This window comes from Vipera berus, assembly GCF_964194415.1.
Source record: "Vipera berus genome assembly, chromosome: Z".
Lineage (NCBI taxonomy): Eukaryota > Metazoa > Chordata > Lepidosauria > Squamata > Viperidae > Vipera > Vipera berus.
In genome coordinates, this window is record NC_138205.1 from 91,863,782 (window position 1) to 91,883,647 (window position 19,866).

The 19,866-nt window shown below is 43.6% G+C and overlaps 4 protein-coding genes across 4 annotated transcripts in view; all 4 read left to right on the forward strand.

The window, feature by feature from the left end:
* Nucleotides 1-1,616: 1,616 nt before the first annotated feature.
* On the forward strand, nucleotides 1,617-3,603 carry HOXA7 (homeobox A7; the record flags this gene model as incomplete). The annotated part of the gene is given in 4 exon segments (XM_081346254.1): nucleotides 1,617-1,656; nucleotides 1,659-1,763; nucleotides 1,766-2,152; nucleotides 3,302-3,603. Coding segments are annotated over 4 exon segments (831 nt in total). The 5' UTR covers nucleotides 1,617-1,619.
* Nucleotides 3,604-6,535: 2,932 nt separating this feature from the next.
* HOXA3 (homeobox A3) overlaps nucleotides 6,536-19,866 on the forward strand; it is a 48,712-nt gene continuing 35,381 nt past the window's right edge. The window contains exon 1 of the mRNA XM_081345715.1: nucleotides 6,536-6,576. The gene's annotated coding sequence lies outside the window, so the exon portion shown is untranslated. The remainder of the gene's footprint in view (nucleotides 6,577-19,866) is intronic.
* HOXA6 (homeobox A6) lies at nucleotides 10,742-12,829 on the forward strand (the record flags this gene model as incomplete). Its single annotated transcript, XM_081345716.1, has 2 exons — nucleotides 10,742-11,204; nucleotides 12,570-12,829. 2 exons carry the CDS (start codon nucleotides 10,742-10,744, stop codon nucleotides 12,827-12,829), a joined length of 723 nt encoding a protein of 240 aa, XP_081201842.1.
* On the forward strand, nucleotides 14,828-18,427 carry HOXA5 (homeobox A5). The gene is made up of 2 exons (XM_081345714.1): nucleotides 14,828-15,510; nucleotides 16,707-18,427. Exons 1-2 carry the CDS (start codon nucleotides 14,865-14,867, stop codon nucleotides 16,955-16,957), a joined length of 897 nt encoding a protein of 298 aa, XP_081201840.1. The 5' UTR covers nucleotides 14,828-14,864; the 3' UTR covers nucleotides 16,958-18,427.

Sequence of the window (19,866 nt, forward strand, 5' to 3'; positions counted from 1 at the left end):
GTTTCCGGGACAATTCTATTGTCTTCCTTCCAGTTTATGATGTGCAATAGATTAGGGCAGTAAAAGATGCCTCTGTGCAAACGTCTCCATGGAAGGGAGGAAATTCATTTTATGACCGGGAGGTGTGTGTGTGTGTGTGGTGTGTGTGTGTGTTGGGGGAGGCTAGGAAAGGAAGCAGGAGACCTGCCACCTTTCCTAGCTGCGTGTGTGACTTTGTGTGCGTAGAGGTGGGATTCTTTAAAAAATAAGGTACCCTTTTATCTGTGATCTGTGATCTGCATTGCATAGAAGATCCCCAAAGGTATGCCTTTTCTGAAAAAGTTGGGCGCAGGACGTGGTGGATAGAAGCAGGGCTTTTAAAATATATATACATTTCAACACCTTCCTCCCTATTCGAGGAGATTCCCCTTCCCAAAGGTTATGAAAGCCCGTTTATTTTATTTGTCCCTGCAAATACGTTTTTGTTTTTTGTTTTAATAAGAATCCGGGCTGTGCAATTGGGCAGAGCAGGCCGTTTAATAAAGGATTTCTGTGTGTAATTCCCACAAGGAGTCTTGTGATGCAGCCTTCCCTGGAATGGCAAGCACATCAGACACATGAAAGGCCTTGGAAGATATTTACCAGGCCTCTTCGAAAAACTTGCAAACAACCTAGGGTCGTTCCAAACCCACCGCCCTCTTGGAAGCTGGTAACTGAAGAGAAGTAGAGGTGGTCAGTATTTCAAGAAATCTGCTAGCATTATAGGAAGGGCAACCATTTTTTTTTACCGAATCCCACAAACTCATCAGTACCACGCAGGCACACAAAGAGAGATTCAATGACCACAGTATGTGGGATGCTATTTCCTTTATTTACAATACAATAAAAGAACAGGAACATGGTGGTGGAGATGCGTTTTTGTCGATGTCTACTACCGACCGGGAGTGAGAAAGATATGTAGTGTCTGCGCTTTGGGGGCGGGGAGGCGGGAGAGACTATTGTATATGAGGACCCAGATTGTTGGGGGCAATAAGCTGACTTTGTAATAATGCCGCTTGGGGTGTGTGTGTGAAAGCCCTAATAAGCAGGCATATACATAGAATGAAGGCTACTGCTAAGCTTGTAAGCCGCCCTGAGTCTTCGGAGAAGGGCGGGATATAAATGGAATTAAAAAAAATAAATAAATATTAATGAGAAGGTTTGTTGCGTGGGTCCAACTGCGCTCTTCTTCCGGATTGGAACACGCCGAAAGGCTGCCCACGGCAAAAAAATTAGAGGAAGGGAATTCCAAATCCAGCCGGGCCGGGGGAGATTTAAAGAAAGCGCACGGCGACTCCGTCACCACCAGCCCCGTTGGCCGGAGAGAAGTGTGGGCGAAGACGGCCGGCCTTCATTCTCCAAACGCCGGGCTCCAGTTGTCTCGCCGCAGCCCAAGCCGGCCCCGTTCCTGGGCACTTCCTCGGCTTCCTTCGCTGAGCCGGGTGTGTCGCCGGCCATGTGGCAGCCCGCCTGGGAGAAAGAAACCGCCGGCTGCTGTCGGTCATTCGCGAGATGCGGCTGCGATGCTCTTCCTTTCCATTTACAGGACCTTGTGCGCTTCCCTGATCTCTACCACCTGTGATGCAGGAGCAGATTGGCGGATGGGGTCATATGACTGGTCACGTGGTGGAGGCAGCTCGGTCCAAAAGAAAATGGGGTTTGGTGTAAATCTGGGGGTGTAATGTTATCATATATCACGCTACCTCGTAAAACCGACACCGAAGCCTACCGGACAACAAATCACCGGTCAAAATTATGAGTTCTTCGTATTATGTGAACGCTCTTTTTAGCAAATATACGACGGGGGCTGCTTCTCTCTTCCAAAATGCGGAGCCTACGTCTTGCTCCTTTGCTACCAACTCCCAGAGAAGCGGCTATGGACCAGGCGCTAGCGCATTTACCTCTTCCATGCCTGCCTTGTACAATGTGAACAGTGCCATATATCAAACCCCGTTCTCTTCCGGATACAGCCTGGGCTCTGATACCTACAACCTGCATTGTTCCTCTTTTGATCAGAACATTCCCGTCCTCTGCAATGACCTAACCAAATCCAGCTGTGAGAAAGCGGAGGAAAGCAACCTGCACAGCCAGGCTGAGAGTAATTTCCGGATATACCCCTGGATGAGGTCTTCAGGTATGGGGAAGGCGGGGGAGGGAGCGGGCGCGGGGGGGGGGGAGAGACCAAAAGCCTTGTTCGAAAACATAAAAAGACAGCTCGACCTGCGGGCGAATGTTACGCGACCTCAGGCAGGCAAGCAAACTTCCTCGCCAAAAGTGCGCCTGCCTCTCCGCTTTTAATTAGAGCAGAGGCGCCATTGCGCAAAAGCCTGTGGCATTGTATGTAAATGAACCTCATAAAACTTTTTATTGCCCAATTAATGAGTTCGAGCCTCGTAAATTTATCTAACTCCTCTTCGTGATGGAACTGGAGAGTCGGGCAGAACTCAGGGCTGTGCCAGAGGGAGAACAGGCGAAGGTGGCGAATGGGTCCGGGGAGCACGCCTGGCTACGGGGCGCCTTTCTCTGCCCGCAGCGGCAGGGAAGGGGAATCTCGGGTGGCGGGCAGAGGTGGCGAAGACAGCAACGGCTGAGGAGCCACCTGCATGCACTGGATTAAAATATGTGATTTCTTACTATTCTCGCATTTTCTTTGTCAGACAAATATGTTCCTGTTCTAGATGGGCAGGCAAGTGGGCGCGAGAGGTGGTCTTGGTGCAGTTAAACCTCGCTGCACTCCCCTAACAAGGCGGGAGGCGAAGGCATTATTTTAAATGATATTGGGGTTTGCGGGCAAGAGTTGAACCTCAGGCGATGCCTAGAATGTGACCTAATAATATTCGCCAGAATCCCCGCTAAGCCATTTTGCCTGTTTCGGATTTTTTTCTTTGAGATTAAGGATTAAAAGCCTAGAAACTAACCCCCCCAGACTTTTCATTAAGGTGGCCAGTCCCATGGAACACAGCCGAATTATTTTGGTAGTGAAAGAGTCTAACTGAGAGGAGAACTATTGACTCGGGAGAATTTACTTTCAAGTAGAGTCTCACTAGGGAATACTTTCAAGAAAATCTGCCTAACCCTGCGCGGTTAAATGGCCTTTGGGGCGGCCGAGTATTGTATCTGAAAAAATGGAGGCTGGGGACAGAGAGGGCTGAACTCCATTGATCTGCCGGCTTGTTTGTAAATTCCAAGTTTTTATTCAGGCGGGTTGTCTTCCTTTCCTGCTTTTTCTTCCTTAACTGAGATGGTCTCCACCTCCCCCATCTCTTCCTCCTTTTTTTTTTAGGTCCAGATCGAAAGAGAGGGCGCCAGACTTACACCCGTTATCAAACGCTGGAGCTGGAGAAAGAGTTCCATTTCAACCGTTACCTGACCCGCCGGCGGAGGATAGAGATCGCCCACGCCCTGTGCCTGACCGAGAGGCAGATTAAAATCTGGTTTCAGAACCGTCGCATGAAATGGAAGAAGGAGCATAAAGAGGACGCCACGGGAGGCACGGCCGCCGCCAACGAAGAGGCACCCGCCACTACCTCGGTGGAAAAGGTGGAGGAGGAAGAGGAGGAGGAGGAGGAGGAAGACGCAGAATAAATGCCAGCGGGAAGAGGAGGAGGAGGAGAAGAAGGCTCGCCCCAGCTTCTTCTCAAATGCTGTTTGCACGTGACAGCTGTAAACGCTCTCCCGAAGCTTTCTTTTTTTTTTTGTTAAAAAATAAACATAAAACTACCCTTGTTTTTTTTCCAATGGCCATTTCCATTTTAAGAGGGTATTGGGAGAGGACAGGCAGGGTAGATCTCTTCCATTACCTGTGGACATCCCCGGCTTAATTCTCAGTCTAAATTGCGGAATCCCATGCTGTCCAACATCTGGGATAAATTGGTTTTGGGCATCCAAGCTGGTAGCCATTTATGTTAACAAGTGATAAACAACATAGTTAATTTTTTTTATTGATAATTTGTGAAGAGAAAATGAACCCAACAATTAACCATTCTTTGCACAAGAAAGGGGGGGGGAGAAAGAGAGACAGAGAGAGAGAGAGAGAGAGAGAGTGCGCGCAAGAGCCCCAAAAAGTTAGCTTCCAAATAAACTACCTGACTGCACAGATCCCCAAAATCTGAAAGGGGGAAAGGTGCACTAGGCTTAATTTCAGACTACCTAATTTTTCACTAAAGTTCTATATACTTCCAAGTGTTTGGACTTTCTGCTTATTTGTTTAAATAAGGGGGGAATGGGGGTTGGGGTGGGGGAAGAAATCCTTTTTTAAAAAATAATAAACCACTACACTCGATTGCAATGATGATTCATACTACCTATTTTGAAAACTACCTATTTAGTAACTCCGCCTACCTATCCACAAAATTGTGTTGTATAAATGAGAAGGGGGTGAGAACAGTGTTGGTGGGTGTAGCTGAGGGGATCTGAGGAGATAAATTCCCAGCAGAAACTCTGAGGCCTGCCTGACAAGGTTCAAAGATTTGGTGCGGAGTACTTATGAATATAATTTAGAGTTTTTAAGACATAATATATTTATTGCAAGGCTGTTATTAAATTAAATCAAATATGCTGCAATGTTAGATTTTTTTTCCTCAAGTCTTCACTAGCCCGAATTTTATGAGATAAATCCTGATTGTGTCCATTGTAAAATCTGCCTCATCTTTCCTTTCATATTGTGGTCCTGAAGGCTGATTCAGTGTTTCGTTTGAAATTTGTCCATTAAATGTGCTTTATGCATTTGAAAAAAAAGTTTAGTGAATTTAAACAACCATCCCCTACTCTTTCATCAGTTTGTTCCCTCTCTATACTTGCTCAGAACAAAAGGCTGCAACTTTCCTACATTTCAGAGAACTTGTGCATTGGAAATGTTGCCTGTTTCTTCTGCCTTGAACTCCATCATAAACTGGAAAAATCTATACTAAACTGGGTAACTTTGTAGCATGATTACATTAAAAAAAACTTCTGTATAAATAAATTGCACCATTAAAGTTTGGCTAATCTTTATTCATAACTTGTATGTCACGAATGTGTTTTTTTCTGCTCTGTTCACTGTGAACTTTGAGGTATTTCATGTTAAAATCAAAAGGGGCAGGGAAGCGTGTGTGTATGTATGTATATGTATGAATTATCTTTGAAGTTTGCTTTTGTGTATCACCCAAGTGTTTCATGTTATACAGAAATAAAAATGCTTGATGACAGTGCATTGCATTTCTTTACAAGCAAAGAATATATTTTTGCATATATGCCCTACTGTTTAGTATTCATGCAATGAAATATAAGACATCTGAGCAAATAAATCATTATCTTGAAGAAATGAGGATGGTGCCCTCACTACACCTGTTACCTGGAAGAAAACAGCAGCACAAATTCATTTGCAGAGTAATTCACCAAGATGGGAGAATATCAGGGAGGTAGAAAGTTGCGTGGCTCTGTGGGCCCAATCCTGATGACTTTCATATGCAGCTTCTTCCATTGGAACCAACAGTGATAAATAGATCCTGTTTTCTCCTTTGGCATCTAAAGTGGCTCCATGATTTTGGCTTCAGTGGAATTAGGATTATGTCTTCGTTCCAGCTTCATCACATAATCCTAATTCCCAATGTAAGGCTGGTATGCATCTTTCCTGCCTACGCATTATGCATAGGATACAATTGTCAACATGGATATTCTCAGATCAGAGATCCGAATATGCTAAATATGGGGCAGAAGACAGAAGTAACAGAAACACAGCTTCTCTTCCCTTGTGTATCTTCAAATATTTCTGAACTATTATCCTTATTTCTGTTTTTTTACTCCATTATCCACCCCCATTAAAAAAAAAACCTGAAGCAAAGCGGATGCTTTCAGATAGAAATTTTAAGGAAGGAGGAAAAGGATAAAATTCGTATGAGTGGAAAGAGGGCCAACGCCTGATACTTTATCCGCCTCTGAATGTATTTAGCATAATTTCAATGCATAAAGCGGAGAACGGTTTGGGGGTTTTTGTCCAAATGGTGGGTCCTTTAAAAATCTAGGACCGTCTCTCTGGTAAAATGGCGCCTTTCTAAGTCCTGCCTCTTTCTTAGTGATGGGGAAAAGGCCATAAATCCGTTGTTGTTTATGAAAATTTACAACTTTGCAATACAACTTTACGAGTGATTCGGTTTCTCCATTGGTTGTCGACGGTCATGTGGGTGGTAATCGTGAACATGAACTTTTTTATAATTTCCCTGGCAAGAATAGAGCTGCATTCTTTTGCTCTGCTCTGTCCTGCTTCGGATCTCTCTGCCTTTTCAGCCCCACCCCCACCCACCCCTTTCAACCACCCACCCGGGTTTTCATATGTCCTTTGTAAGTCAAAAGGGAGTCGAGTGGATGGAGATCATCGGGCAGTCGCCTCGAACGCAGGTCTGGAATGGCCTTTTCCACCTCCTTTGCCGGAAGGTGTGGCATCTTGGATTCAGAGCTCTGGGTGGCAGATTTTCAACTCACAACTTGGCTAATTTCCTGCTTCTTCTGGCACCAAAAGGAAGGCCATTCGTCTCCACAGCAGGCAAAGCGGCAGCTGTCAAAGTAGCCAGGACCTACAAGGTGAGAAACGTTGAGAAGAGAGAGCGTTGAGCAAGCAGACCCAGTTAGTTACATGAAGCAGCCTGGAGAGATGGCTTAAGCCTCTCTTTTCTCGAGAAAAGGTCGATTTGCCTAAGCGTGAGAATGAACCAATGCAACCCGGAGCTTCCGGGAGTTTGCCTAGCTAGCGCATACAAATCAGCGTCGGGCTCCGAGTGTCATCATCCTGACACTGTTACTGTTCCATTGGCTGCGTTAAAAGGGTGCCTTTGGAAAGCATGGTGGGTTTCCAGAAACCTCTGGCGAACGGCTTCATTCGTAGAAAGGCAGGTTTGAAAAACCCAGACGGTGTCAAACCTATGAGGGCTGCTTCGGTCCTTGCAAAGATTTAATTTGCGGTGGAAACTATTAAGAGGTTGTGTTTATTTTGAGTTGTGTGTGAGAAATGGAAGTAAATTGGTGGACGGAGGCGGGTCCTCACGTGTTTAGAATTGTAGATGGCGATTAATTCCGTTGATGCCTTTAGAGGCAAGACCTGAACGTTGTATTATGGTGTTGCTTATGTGCATGGTTGAGAGGCAGAAACACATGACAGCGTTTTAAGAACCCGAACATTTTTGTTGTTGTTGTTGTTGTTGTTGTTGTTGTTTTATTTTGTCATTAATGAGGGGTGGTGGTGAGTGGGATTAAATGCTTCAAGGAATCTTTTAGGTCATTGTTTATTGGGGGGGAAAAACATGTAAGTTCTCTTAATAACTGGAATAGCTGGTAAAATGTGAGAACTGTATGCAATATTTTCATAGCAGCAATTGTGCATGGTTCACCCTAATCGAGGTTGTACAGTGGAAAATATTTCTGACTGTTCGACTGAAATATGTTTCTGTTCTTGTATTGATCCCCGCCGTTGAGGATTAGCGATTTTCTTAAATATTAGAAAAATAGGTTTTCAACACCCTCCCCCCCATCCATTCTCCGAGTTGATAACGAATTACGTGTACATTACATTGCAGTATCCTCTTGACTACAGCTGCAGTAAATGTCGGATTATTTATCGGCGAGAAGTTTACTCAGTACTGCCACTGTGTGGCCTTTAAAGGTACTAGCCGCTGAGAGGGTTGGGGGCAGCCACCAGGTACATAAATAATTAAGAGAAAGACGATGAATAAATCACGACTGAATGAGTTGCCTATCGTTGTGGAGCATATACACACGCGGAGATGGTGTTCTCCTTTCCCAGACACTTTTTGTACTTTAAATGTACGCAGGGGAAGGCCGAGGAACCCCTGAAAATATGATTACGCTAACTCTAGCAGGACAGCCTAGAGATGCTGACTTTATCCCGAGGGTTACTACGGTAATACACGTCCCATCTAAACAATGGCTCGGACTGAGATTTCTGTTCGGATTTGATCTGTTAGCTAAATCTTGCTTCTCCCTGAACATAAGAATTTGATAGTGAGTTTGTACCTGCACAGAAAAGGAGTTTTTAAAACTTAAATAGAGCTACCGCCCTCTCTCCTTCCTTACTTCCCCCCCTCCCCCGCACCTATGTTCCAACTTTGTTTGACTTATGGCTTGGATTGAATGAAAGGAGGGGGGGAGAGGGTTAATGAGAGCCCCTCATTGTTAAAATGGTAGTCACACGTTTTAAATCAATGGAGGTTGTTATTTGAAAGAGTTCTGAAATCTGACCTGCTTTGCTGTCTGCTTTTTAAGGGCCCAGCCAAGTTGTTTACCTTGCTTCATTAAGAAACTGTCTCAGAGAATGTGTCTGGATTCCTCTGGGAAGGTGCAGTCTTTGGCAAAACTTCTGTTTAACAGATGTGTGTCTCCAAATGTCTAGGTGAAAGAAAGGGGAAAGTGTACTCTTAGTACAGTTTCATTTCCTGGATCACGGCCCTTTCTTTTTCTTTTTAAATGTGCTCTAGTTGGTGTTCAGTAATGATGCATAGATTTTATCCCTTCTATTTAGAATTATGCTTGCTGTGGATGTAAAACTTCAGGAAAATTTCCCTGTTTGTTGCATTAAATTTACAAATAATTACATCTTTCCTAGCTATTTATATTTTTGCACATTGTACAAGTTGGCAATTGACTAATGAAAAATGAACCAATATCTAGCTATGTTCAATTTAACAAATATACTCCATTTATAGAATGTTTTGGTGAAGATTACTACATATAAGTCATTATTCTCTTTGTCTGTGTGTCTCTCATTTCCTTCTCTCACTTTCTTGTATTGTAAAATATTTTTTAAAAAATTCATTTTTGATACAGTAATGACTATTCCCCATTTTGGAGACTATTTTCTAAATCATCCCAAAATTTACATTTATCGAACTTGATTTAGCGGGTGGAAAAAATCCATTGTTGGAAGGGTTTCTGAAACTTCCGTTAAGGACCAAAATAAAGCTGGTAACTACAAAGGAATGGTGGTGGCGGTGACAGCAGCTATTTTAACTTACTGCTGTTTTAGAGGTACACTAATTGGAGTCAGGAAATTTAAAAAATAGCCAATTGGCCAAAGGCCTTGTGGTTTTCAAGCCAACGAAGTAGCTATTTAGGAAATAGAACACCTGAGAAAGGACAGACAAACAATTGGCACAAGATACGTGGCTTTAATCTTATTCATATTTCCTAGGAAGTAAGACTGGAATGATTCGACAGAAATCACTTCACAAGTTGCCAACCTCCTTGTGAAAGTTCTCCTTGCTTTCCAGGTTTCTCATTCCATTAATGGTTTTGTAACTTCAGGCATAAATATTTTCCCATTGTATTTTGAAATTACTGTCAAGTTTGCAGATTTCAAAGTGTATATCTGCTGACATTCTTTTTTCTTTCTTTCTCTTTCTCTCCTTTCTAATTTGGTTTATTGGTCTTCTTTCTTAAGATGGGGTGACTTAATTATTCCCCACCTTCCTGTGAGATTCATTATAACAACAGACTGAAGTTACAAAGATTTCATTTGGGGAGTTAAAAGACTAACAACAGGGGGAAAATTTTATTGGAATAATTTCCTCTCTTCAAAGCCTCAGCTAACATCCTCAGAGAAGTTTCCTTTGAATACCCCCACTGACAACAAATAAAAAGCAGCAGCAACAACAATTGTGTTGGAGAATCACCGTTTCCTGTCCGTTTCAGAGCTGAGAATTAAATTAACTGCATTATATTATCTGGATCATCTTGAACAGAAGGGTTGTTGTTGTTTTTTTAGCCATTCTCGAGGATGTTGATGCACGCATACACTCTCCCAAGCACGTTTCATTAGAAACAGGGAAGTGAAATCATGAAAATCGGTTGCAATTTCAGTTGCCCATTACGTCTGCTGGAAAATATTCCATATGCTTTGGGCACCCTCGTTTCATTGCTTTTGACTCGGGCATGAAGGGAAACGGTTCAACTGAGACCGAACCTCCTGTTCGCCAGTTTGTTTTTAAACCAGCAGATTCTCCCTTTTTGGAGACGGTAGTCAAGTTCCCACTTTTAAGCGTTTCTTAGACACCGTCTCTAAACCACGCGGCGTTTTTTTTTTTGCTTTTCGTCTCTGCGGCGGGGCTGGGGCACAGTCCCCTAAGCTCCTGGCAAGAGACTGAATGAACGGGGCCGCGGGGGGGGGGAGGGGGAGGGAAGAGAAGCTTCCCCTGGATAGATTACGATTTTTGCAAGATAAGTTTTCGGGGTTGCCTCTTTGCTGTATGTAAGGAGTCATCCTCTCGTTGCTGGGAGTGTCTCCCTGGCGTCATTCATTCATTTGGGTGGAAATAACCCCGCTCGACCTGTACAGACTGACGAGCACCCATTTCCTCCCCGGGGGTTACCCGAGGGCAATTCCTCCCCTCAGCCCTGTTCTCCGTGTTGGCACTGAGAAAAGCGACCGGTGGCCAGTTACCATCTGCCAGGCTCGGCGTCGGGGGCGGCAGAGGTGTCTGTGCCGGTGTGTGTGTGTGTGTGTGTGAGGGGTGGGGGGGGTTGTTTGGAACTTTGCTGGCTCTGTAGCGGCGGATCCCAGGGGAGAAGGCCGTCCGCCGCTCGCTCATTGGTCGCTGCGCCGTCAGCTGGTGCGATTTGCTGCTGTCGCTTTTGGCGCTCGGCCATCCAGAAACAAACCACTCGCATGACTACTAATAGTTATAGCCAGATGTACTAATACACAACAAATCAAGGTCCGGGATCTGGGGGAGCGTCCATGAGTTCCTATTTCGTGAATCCCGCTTTCCCGGGAAGCTTGTCGAATGGACAAGAGTCCTCCTTCCTGGGGCAGGTCCCCCTCTATCACCCAGCCGCTGGCTACGAGGCTCTGAGGCACTTCCCAGCTTCTTATGGGGCCGGCAGCCTGCAGGAGAAGCCCTACTCCTCCTCTAGCTTCTTCCAACAGTCCAGCCCCAACACGGTCATCGCCTGCAACCGGGCAGCCTATGATTATGGAGCCTCTTGCTTCTACTCGGACAAGGACCTGGGCGGTGCCTCCTCGCCCTCCGGCCATGGCAAACCAAGGGCCGGCAACCCGGGGGACTACTTGCCCTGCTTTGCTTCTGACCAGCAGTACAAGCCCGAAAACTTGGCAGCCAAAATCCTAAACGAGGAAAGCGGTGACCGGAAATACACCAGCCCTGTTTACCCTTGGATGCAAAGGATGAATTCATCTGCTGGTAAGTCAAAAAAGGTAACCCTATAAATACGGAGGTGGGCTTCAGAGGTGATGATGATTCCGGGCGAGCTTCCATTCTCTCTCTCTCTCTCTCTCTTTCTTGGGGAGAAAGATCTTTTTCAGATGGGCCATCTTCAGACTATCTAGAATGGGTAGAGGAGGCTTCACAGCCCAGGGGATAACCTGAGGTTCTTCTTTTTTTTTGTTGTTCCCCAAGTTCTCTGTCAACCTGACAGGGTGAGAACTACCTTGACATGAAATTCTTTTTGAACTAAGGCTAAGTCAGCATATGAAGGCTGCCATTGATTGCAGTCTCACATACCTGGAAGCAAATCTTAAAGGAAATAACTATAACATTTTTTAAAGTACTGGGTGGCTACTATTGCTGAACTGCTCGCCATCATCATCATCATCTTCATCACCGTCACCAGAGAAGTGTCTCTTTCCATCAGAGCCAAAGAGTGACACAAGGGGAAGAGTTACAACTGCTCCATATATTTGTGAGAGTTCTCTTCCCCCTCCCTTCACCCACTCATTAGTGTATAAGAATGAGCTACTGAATGCACGTTTCTAGTAATATCTAAGCGCGCGCGCACACAAATCATCTAATGGGGTGAAGGGGGTGGGAAGAAAGAAAAGTTGATCAATGGCCACCACCACCACCACCCCATTTCAATGTATCAGAATGTCATTCTTTGTTCTTCTACCAGAGGAATTAGACAGTCTAAGCAGATTTTAATAGTGAAACATTAAAATTAAAAGCTTTTGGAGAGTTTAGGCTGTTTTCATTGAAACATCAATGACCTTCCCTTAATGCAGCATACTGTGGTTTAATGTTCTATTTCTATTCTACTTTTAAAAAAACAACAACACCTGCTTCAAAATAGATTTTATTAAATTTATTGGGGCTTGCAAATAAATCTGTTTAGGTGCTGGTGCCAAGACAAACATCTTCAAATTTCACCTGTTTAAAATGGGAAAGAATTAACAAATAGGATTGCTAATACCTTCCTTTGGAAATCAGTGTGACTGAAAAATATTTCAATTTGGTTATATACTAAGTAAAAATCCTCTTGCAAGTCTGGACATAAAAAAAATAACATAAAAGCAACTCTCCTACACCAGGGCCTATTCATGTATTATCTAAGGGGAATGGCCATGTTGAAAACAATCTTCCTTGTTATTAAAAAGGAATGCTTCTGCTCCCCCCAAACCCCAAAATTTAAATTAAAAATTTAAAAATAATTTCAATATATCCGCTCCTGAGAGCACCAGAGTGTGAGCTCGTCCTTTAAGTTAGGAAAGCACAAGTAAACAAGGAGTAGAGCTCCTGCTTATTCGAGGTTATATATGTTTGCTTCCTTAGGTACAGTATATGGACCGCATGGGAGACGGGGCAGGCAAACCTACACTAGATTCCAAACGCTAGAGTTAGAAAAGGAATTCCATTATAACAGATATTTAACCAGAAGGCGTCGGATTGAGATTGCAAACGCTCTTTGCCTTACGGAACGACAGATTAAAATCTGGTTTCAAAACAGGCGAATGAAGTGGAAAAAAGAAAACAAATTGATCAATTCCACCCAGCCTGGCGAAGAAAAAGCAGAGGAAAAATCAGGGGAGTAAAATTATGCTGAAGAGAATCTACCATCCATTAGTGGCTTTTTCCTTCATTACCATGCCTCCCAGTTCACACACAAATTCATTGGGTTATTATTCTTTTGTTGTTGTTGTTATGCAGATATTTCCAAAGGCTTAATTAAAACATATACATATTTATTATATATCTATATATGTTTTCAGTAAACCGAATTTCTGTATCAGTAGAATTATTGGCAGTAGAAAAGCTTAGTAATATTCAGATTTCCGCCCTGTAGAATCTGGTGCTTAAATGCTTCTGACGTGAGCAATACCTTTATTTCTTTTTTTAAAGAAAAAAATGTGTTTGTATAAAACTATCATTTAATGGTCCTTCTACGCATTGAAAAGGACCAGACCTGGATCTAGAGAGGGATTCTAGAAGGGATAGAGGAAGCTTCTTCTGCGTATTTTTCTGTTAACTCATAACAAATAGTTGCACTCTGTTCTACCCTTTTTCATCTCCAAACTGAACCCATTTATTTGTTTGGTAATAATATTGATTTCACTGAGACTTTATTTGAATGATGTTACACATGGCATCCTCATGTACTTTAAGGAAAGAAAGAAGGGAAAATGCTAACATGTATGCACAATTCCCAATATATAATCAGGATTTTCAAAAGAGATAATGGGTGGGATGGGAAATATCATTCAAAACTTTGCTGATTATCTGCTGTATGCTTTTATTTTTCTAAAGCATAGGTTTATGGCTTTTTAAAACAATTAGTCCTAGACTTCCTTTGACGAGCAGATTACTAGGATCCATGCAGTTATTTAATATAATTGATCACAAAGCATTTTCATTTCTTCCTCTATTGACCTAGTTTTAAATTTCAATACCATGGTGTTGTAGATATGTTCAAGAAAACAATATTTAGGGAAGACGCTCCACCCCAAATCTAAAATAAGAATGCAGCTATTTCATACCCTTGGGGTGCTAGAAAGTACAGGTGAAGGCTTTATTTAGTAGTAGCATGAAATTATAGTATAGTACATTGGTGTCATTATGTACATGTAAATATGGAAGCATGAATATTATATTTTAATAATAATAAAAAATTCACATTATCCTAACTAAATAACACCATTATGCTTATGTTTATGGAGAAGAAAAAATGAGGTGGAGAAAATTTGCAAGCCCTTCCTTCAAATGTTCCTGAATTCTCCCTTTCTCTGTGTCTCTTAAAAGCCCATGAAAGAATTCTATTTTTTAAAAAAATACTGCAGGAGATTTCTTTTGAGTACAAATTTAAAATCAGCACTGAATTTAAAATACGTCTACTTCTCCTTCCTCTTGCAGTTACTGCGCATTTACTATTGTTACAGAGATTCATTATTTCTTATATGTTCTGAATCAGTTTTTTAATTGTTAATTTTGGTACCTAATTTCCAAAGAAATCTATACTGAATTAGTTTACTTTAACACACACACACACACACAAGGCATCCTATAGTGTGTGTATGTGCCCAACACCCCCCATTTTTGCTGTTTTTTTCTTAATCTAAAACCCATATCCCCTAACAATTGGTACTTAATAATGGGGTTCTAAGAGAGATGTCATAATTTTGCTATAATGGGCTCTAACCCCAATTCGACCTCAGCAGCCCCGGGCTGAGAAAGATGAAGCTCTAACAAGTCTCCAGAGGGTGGCGCAAGAGGCCGACTGACAGTCAGGAGCTGGCAACGGGCTCGCGCGCCAGGCGCGCGCCCCAGCCCTCTAGCATCCACCCAACTCCGCCATTTAGTACGCGAGTTTACCTCTAGAGGTCATCAGGCAGGATTTACGACTGGACAACAAAAGCACGTGATATGAAGTCGTACCCCATATTTGGGTGCCTACGTAGGAGGGAACCAAGTACTTGTCCCAGTCATTTCCATAATTCATCATAAATTGTGCAAGGGTGTTACAGACGCACCAAAAAACGAAGCAAAGAGCCACAAATCAAGGCCCCCCGATTAAAAAAAAAAGCCAACAACAACAACAACAAAATCCCCAACAAGCCCCAACAACAACAACAAATGAGCTCCTATTTTGTAAACTCATTTTGCGGTCGCTATCCAAATGGCCCGGAGTATCCGTTACATAATTATGGAGATCCGAGTGCCGTGAGCGAGCAATTCAGGGAATCGGCCAGCATGCATTCCGGCAGGTACGGCGGTTACGGCTACAATGGTATGGACCTCAGCGTCGCCCGCTCTGCTTCCAGCCACTTTGCGCCAGGGGGGGCCACAGAGAGGGCTCGCGGCGACAGTTACCCCTCCAGCGCCAGCGCCAACGCCAGCGCCGCTACTCCCGACGCCAGGTACACCAACCGGGCGGCGGCCGCTCACTCGCCTCCGCCCGAGTCTCTGCCTTGCGTCGCCGTGGCCGCCTCGCCTCTGAGCGGCGACGCTCATCATGGTGGCGGGAAAACCTCCGCCGTTAACTCGACCACCAGCACTTCGTCCACGTCCGGCGGCACCGCCAGCGCCGGCGGCATCGCCAGCACCAGCACCAGTAGCAGCCTCTTGGGCAGAGAAGGGCTTAGCACGTCGCCGGCCGCCCAGGAGGATCCTCCCGCCAACAGCGAGCAGGCGATCGCCCAGCAGAATGACCCAAACACAGCGCAACAGGCTTCCCAGCCCCAGATCTACCCCTGGATGAGAAAACTCCACCTAAGCCATGGTAAAAGCATGCCCGGTTTTCTTTATATGTAACCTAATGCCGCAGGTCTTAGAGGTGGAGGGGGGGTGGAGAGGGGCCGGGGAGCCGAGGGGCACAAGACTGGCCAAAGAGAAGCTGGGGGGACCAGGAAGTTCCTTCTCCTTCCACGTCTCTCTCGCGCGGGCGCCCCGTGTCTGTCGGTCTAGCTGCCAGTTCAGGTGGTCTCTCTCTGTGTCTCTCTCTCTCTCCTGAGAAGCCACAAGCTCTTCCCACCCTCACCCTCCCCTTGGAAAGGGCAGCGTAGGGGAAGGCCAGTGGAGGACGGAAATCGAGATAATGCGAGGCAATCTCTCCTAAGGACTCTTCCCAGGTCTCCGGGACTGGCCGCTTGAATGGAAATGGTGGGAGTGAGCGAGCGAACCAGCTTGAATAGTGCCTGGTGTCAGCTTCGGTAATTTATGGCGAAGATTGTTGTCCAGTGAAAACACCGTTACTAATTATATCAAAAAAGAAGTTGGGGAAGTTTTGCGTGCCTGTGGGTGTTTTTTTTTGGGGGGGGGGAGGGAGGCAGGAGGGTGAGATTTCTTTGGGAGAAAAGTAGAGGAAACTTACTTAGGAGAGCCTAGAGGGAAGAAGGGTCTCGGGAACTAAATGCTAGCTCTGCAGTCCTTCCGTGTCGGCTTGGAGATCATTTCTTCTCCAGCCCAGAGGACTTGACTGGCAAATCGAGTGTGTTTGGAATGAAAAGTGGACTGGGTCTGGGACAACAAGGCTGAGAGGGCTTGCTTGTTAGTTTTCCTTTTATCTGATAAGCAGATCAGCGGGAAGCAAGTTCTTTAGAAAACTGGGAGACTCTTACGCGCAAGTAGAGACCGGGCTGCAGGCGAACCGCGCCTGCTCTCCAGCTTCCGGGCTGGAATTGAATGGATCAGGAAAGTCAAAGCGGAGGTTGCTTAAACTTCACCGGGGTTGAAGTTGAAATTACTTGCGGGTTGTGGGGGAAGATAGAAAGGGAGAGAGATAGCGGAGGAGGAGGAGGAGGACGACGACGACGACGAGAGAAAAGGAACTTGTTGACTCTTTCCACAAATCTAAGACACTAACAAGAGAAAGAAATCTGAGGGAGAGAAGAAGGGAGAGCTAGGGGCCAAAATGAAGGGGGAGGAGGGTGTGTCCCTTTTGCCAAAGTCTTATTATTTTCTTTTCCCCTGTTGCAGACAACATAGGGGGGCCCGAAGGGAAAAGGGCTCGGACTGCTTACACCCGCTACCAGACCTTGGAGCTGGAGAAAGAGTTTCACTTCAATAGGTACCTGACCCGCAGGAGGAGGATTGAAATAGCACATGCTCTTTGCCTCTCAGAGAGACAAATCAAGATCTGGTTCCAAAACAGGCGCATGAAATGGAAAAAGGATAACAAGCTGAAGAGTATGAGCATGGCAGCTGCAGGAGGAGCCTTTCGCCCTTAAAAGAAATGCCAGCCCTGCTTCTCCCGCCACCCACCCACTCCCCCGTCCCAGAGAGGGAAAAACAATACCAGTACAAAAAACATCACAAAAATTCAACAGTATTCTATAAACGCTGACCCTGACTGGGCGCATCAGTAATTTCTCTTTGCTTAACTTCCCTAGAAAGGTGTACAAACCCTCTGCTGATGTATCTTAATAATCATGAGCCTGTTTAATTGAGCCTCCCTAGTGCGCGGCCCTGTGTTACAGTAGATTGGCTTCCCTGTGCATTTTTCTTTGTCTTGAATAGCTTTGTAGATGTTTTAACTTATTTATATGAAGCAAGTGGCGCTACTTGAAGTAACTGTAAAAAACAGGAAAAAAATAGTCCTAAGCAAACACTAGAAAAAAAAAGGAAAGGTTTTCCTCCCTTCCTCCCCCCCCCTCTCCCTCCCTCTCGCACCCCACACTCAGTCTGGTTTAAACCCAGTGTTTTGTGTTGTTGCCCTCGCTGTGCTTTAACCATGCATGTGTGTTTGAATGTGTCAGTGTATGTATAACTCCAAGCTGTGGTCAAGATTTCCAATCAGAAAAAAATACTACCTAATTCCTGTGTCATTAATGGCTGTTGTAGAGGTAATAATGAAAAACAAACTGAACTTGTCCAAACGTGTAGTGAATAGTGAATCTGTGACGAAAACTGTGATTCCAGACAGTCTGTCCTTGCTGTGCCTTTGTATATGACTTTTTGCACGAACTCTTAAAATGGCTTTTATTAAGCGCAGCTTTGGAAAAGTATAAGGGTTGGTGGGGGCTGTTGTTTTTGTTTTGTTTGTGGACAAAGTTACAAATAGAGTCAAAGTCCGGCTGTTTGAACAAAAAAATGTGATTTTTTTCCCCAAAAAGAAATGTGGATTTTTTTTAAAAAAAAATAACTGACTGGAAAAATAAACTTTCTTTTATAAGAGATCTTCTCCCCCTTTTCTTTCAACTCTGTCTTTTGCCTTTTGAGGGGGAGCTGGTCTGTACCCTACACAGACTTGTTCCGCATTTAGTCTAGAGACTTAAGTTGGAGAGAAAACCTGAGCCCAATTGCAAGTGTACACTGGAGCAAATATTGCTTTCTGGGTTTAAAGTTGTATAAGAAGCCCAAAACTGTCATTTTTAGGGGGAAGGACGATAAAATGCCACCTTAACTCTTTATCTTTAACAAACAAACAAAAAAACAAAAAAAAACAAGCATTTGCTTTCCTCAACCTCATTTCTAAGAACCTGCTTTAGCTTTCTAGAGTCAGCTAAGGAAAGCTAACTGGTGGGCAATTAAAAGTCTTCCAGAGACTTTTACACACATATCTACTATGAATTATACTTTCCTTCTCCTTGTGCAATTTTAACAGATTTCAGGGAAAGATTGTCTTAAACCAAATCAAATAAACATGTATTTCTTTGTTTAGCTTTGCTACAATTAATTTTGCTAGAAATGTAACACTACTTACCCAACCCAGGGCTTGAATGGTTAATGCTTCTGAGTTCCTAAGAGTAACTAAAGATCTGTAGATTTACAGGCAAAGCACATTGGTATCTTCCCTTAAAAGTTCTAAAGCAGTAAACTTTATAAGCCCAAGTTCCAGCTATATGACATTTGGATGCCAAATGAATAGGGTTTTGTCTATGAATTAGATCGTAAAAACATCCATAGCACAGACAGATAGGCTCACTGGCTATAAAAAGTCACGTGGTGCCATTAAAGTAAGTTTTATGGTTCTGGGGAGTTGTCATCCAACATTATATACCACATAACATATAATCACACTGACGCTGGACTTCATTTGACTCTCTTACAGGCTACGTGTGCCTCCTGGTCATTCAAATTGTCAGGGTTTAGGTACAGAAGTATCTCTCCCCAAGTTCTCACATACTCAGTGAAAAAAAGCGCTTAAGGTAAGTTCTGTGCGCAAGTTGCTTAAGTTTGTTTGTACAGTAGAAAACTCGGCTATAGTTTTGCCGTACTACTTGTTTTGGGACCTTACAGTATTTTGAAATAGTCCAATAATTTCTTCAAGGTGCTGCTTTAAAGACAGGATGGTTTTGCCAATCTGCCCCAAATCCTATATAATTTAAACTTTTCTGCAGTTGAGCTGATACATATAAGAATAACAAACTTTACTGTTAACTTAATCCAGAATCAAACATTACAGTCCAAAGCAAAAAAAAAAAAAGCAGATTAAGAGTCTTTGGCTGAGGTGGAATTTGAGGTCTAACTTTAATTATGTTGGCTAAAGCAAATGATAATGACTTCCTTTGCTCCAGGAAGGTTTTTTGTTTGTTTGTTTGTTTCTAATCAGTTGTATTTATGAGTGGAAGAGTCCGCAGGCCAATTTAAAAATAAAGATTTTGGGGGAGGGGCATGGTTTTGGCTATAAACCTTTTGGAAGAGTCAACAACCCCATTGTTATTGGCATGTCTGGAATATTTTCATCGAGATGAAATATTTACATATAACAATAAAGATGTTATAGTTGATTTTAAATACTGGATTCTTTGGGTCTTCTCTGCCTTTCAGAATTAATCACACTTGCACCTTGTATGCTGTACACAAGTTGTTGTATTTTCTGTGATCTTAATATTTGTACAGGGTATACACAGCACGTGTTACATATTGCCCACTCCAAGCATTTTTTAAAATCTTTCTCCTGCTCCCACCTAGACTTGCTTCCAATGTTGAGGAAATTGATCAGATTCTGCATACCATTATATCCTGGGAATTACTGAAGACTAAATTTATAGGACATAATAAACTAGCCCATTTAGGTAGCTAGCAGCCTTTCTCTTTTCTCTCTGTTCTCTTTCTCTGTTTTACTGTCTGGCAATTGTTGGGATAGGCCCCCAGCTGCCTGTTTATTTCAACATCCTTTTTTTTATTTAAACAG

Bases quoted from the DNA above. Each gene is read 5' to 3' on its own strand.
- HOXA5 (XM_081345714.1), top strand. From the start codon at position 14,865: ATGAGCTCCTATTTTGTAAACTCATTTTGCGGTCGCTATCCAAATGGC. The intron at 15,511-16,706 runs GTAAAAGCATGC...CCCCTGTTGCAG, and splicing joins AAAACTCCACCTAAGCCATG to ACAACATAGGGGGGCCCGAA.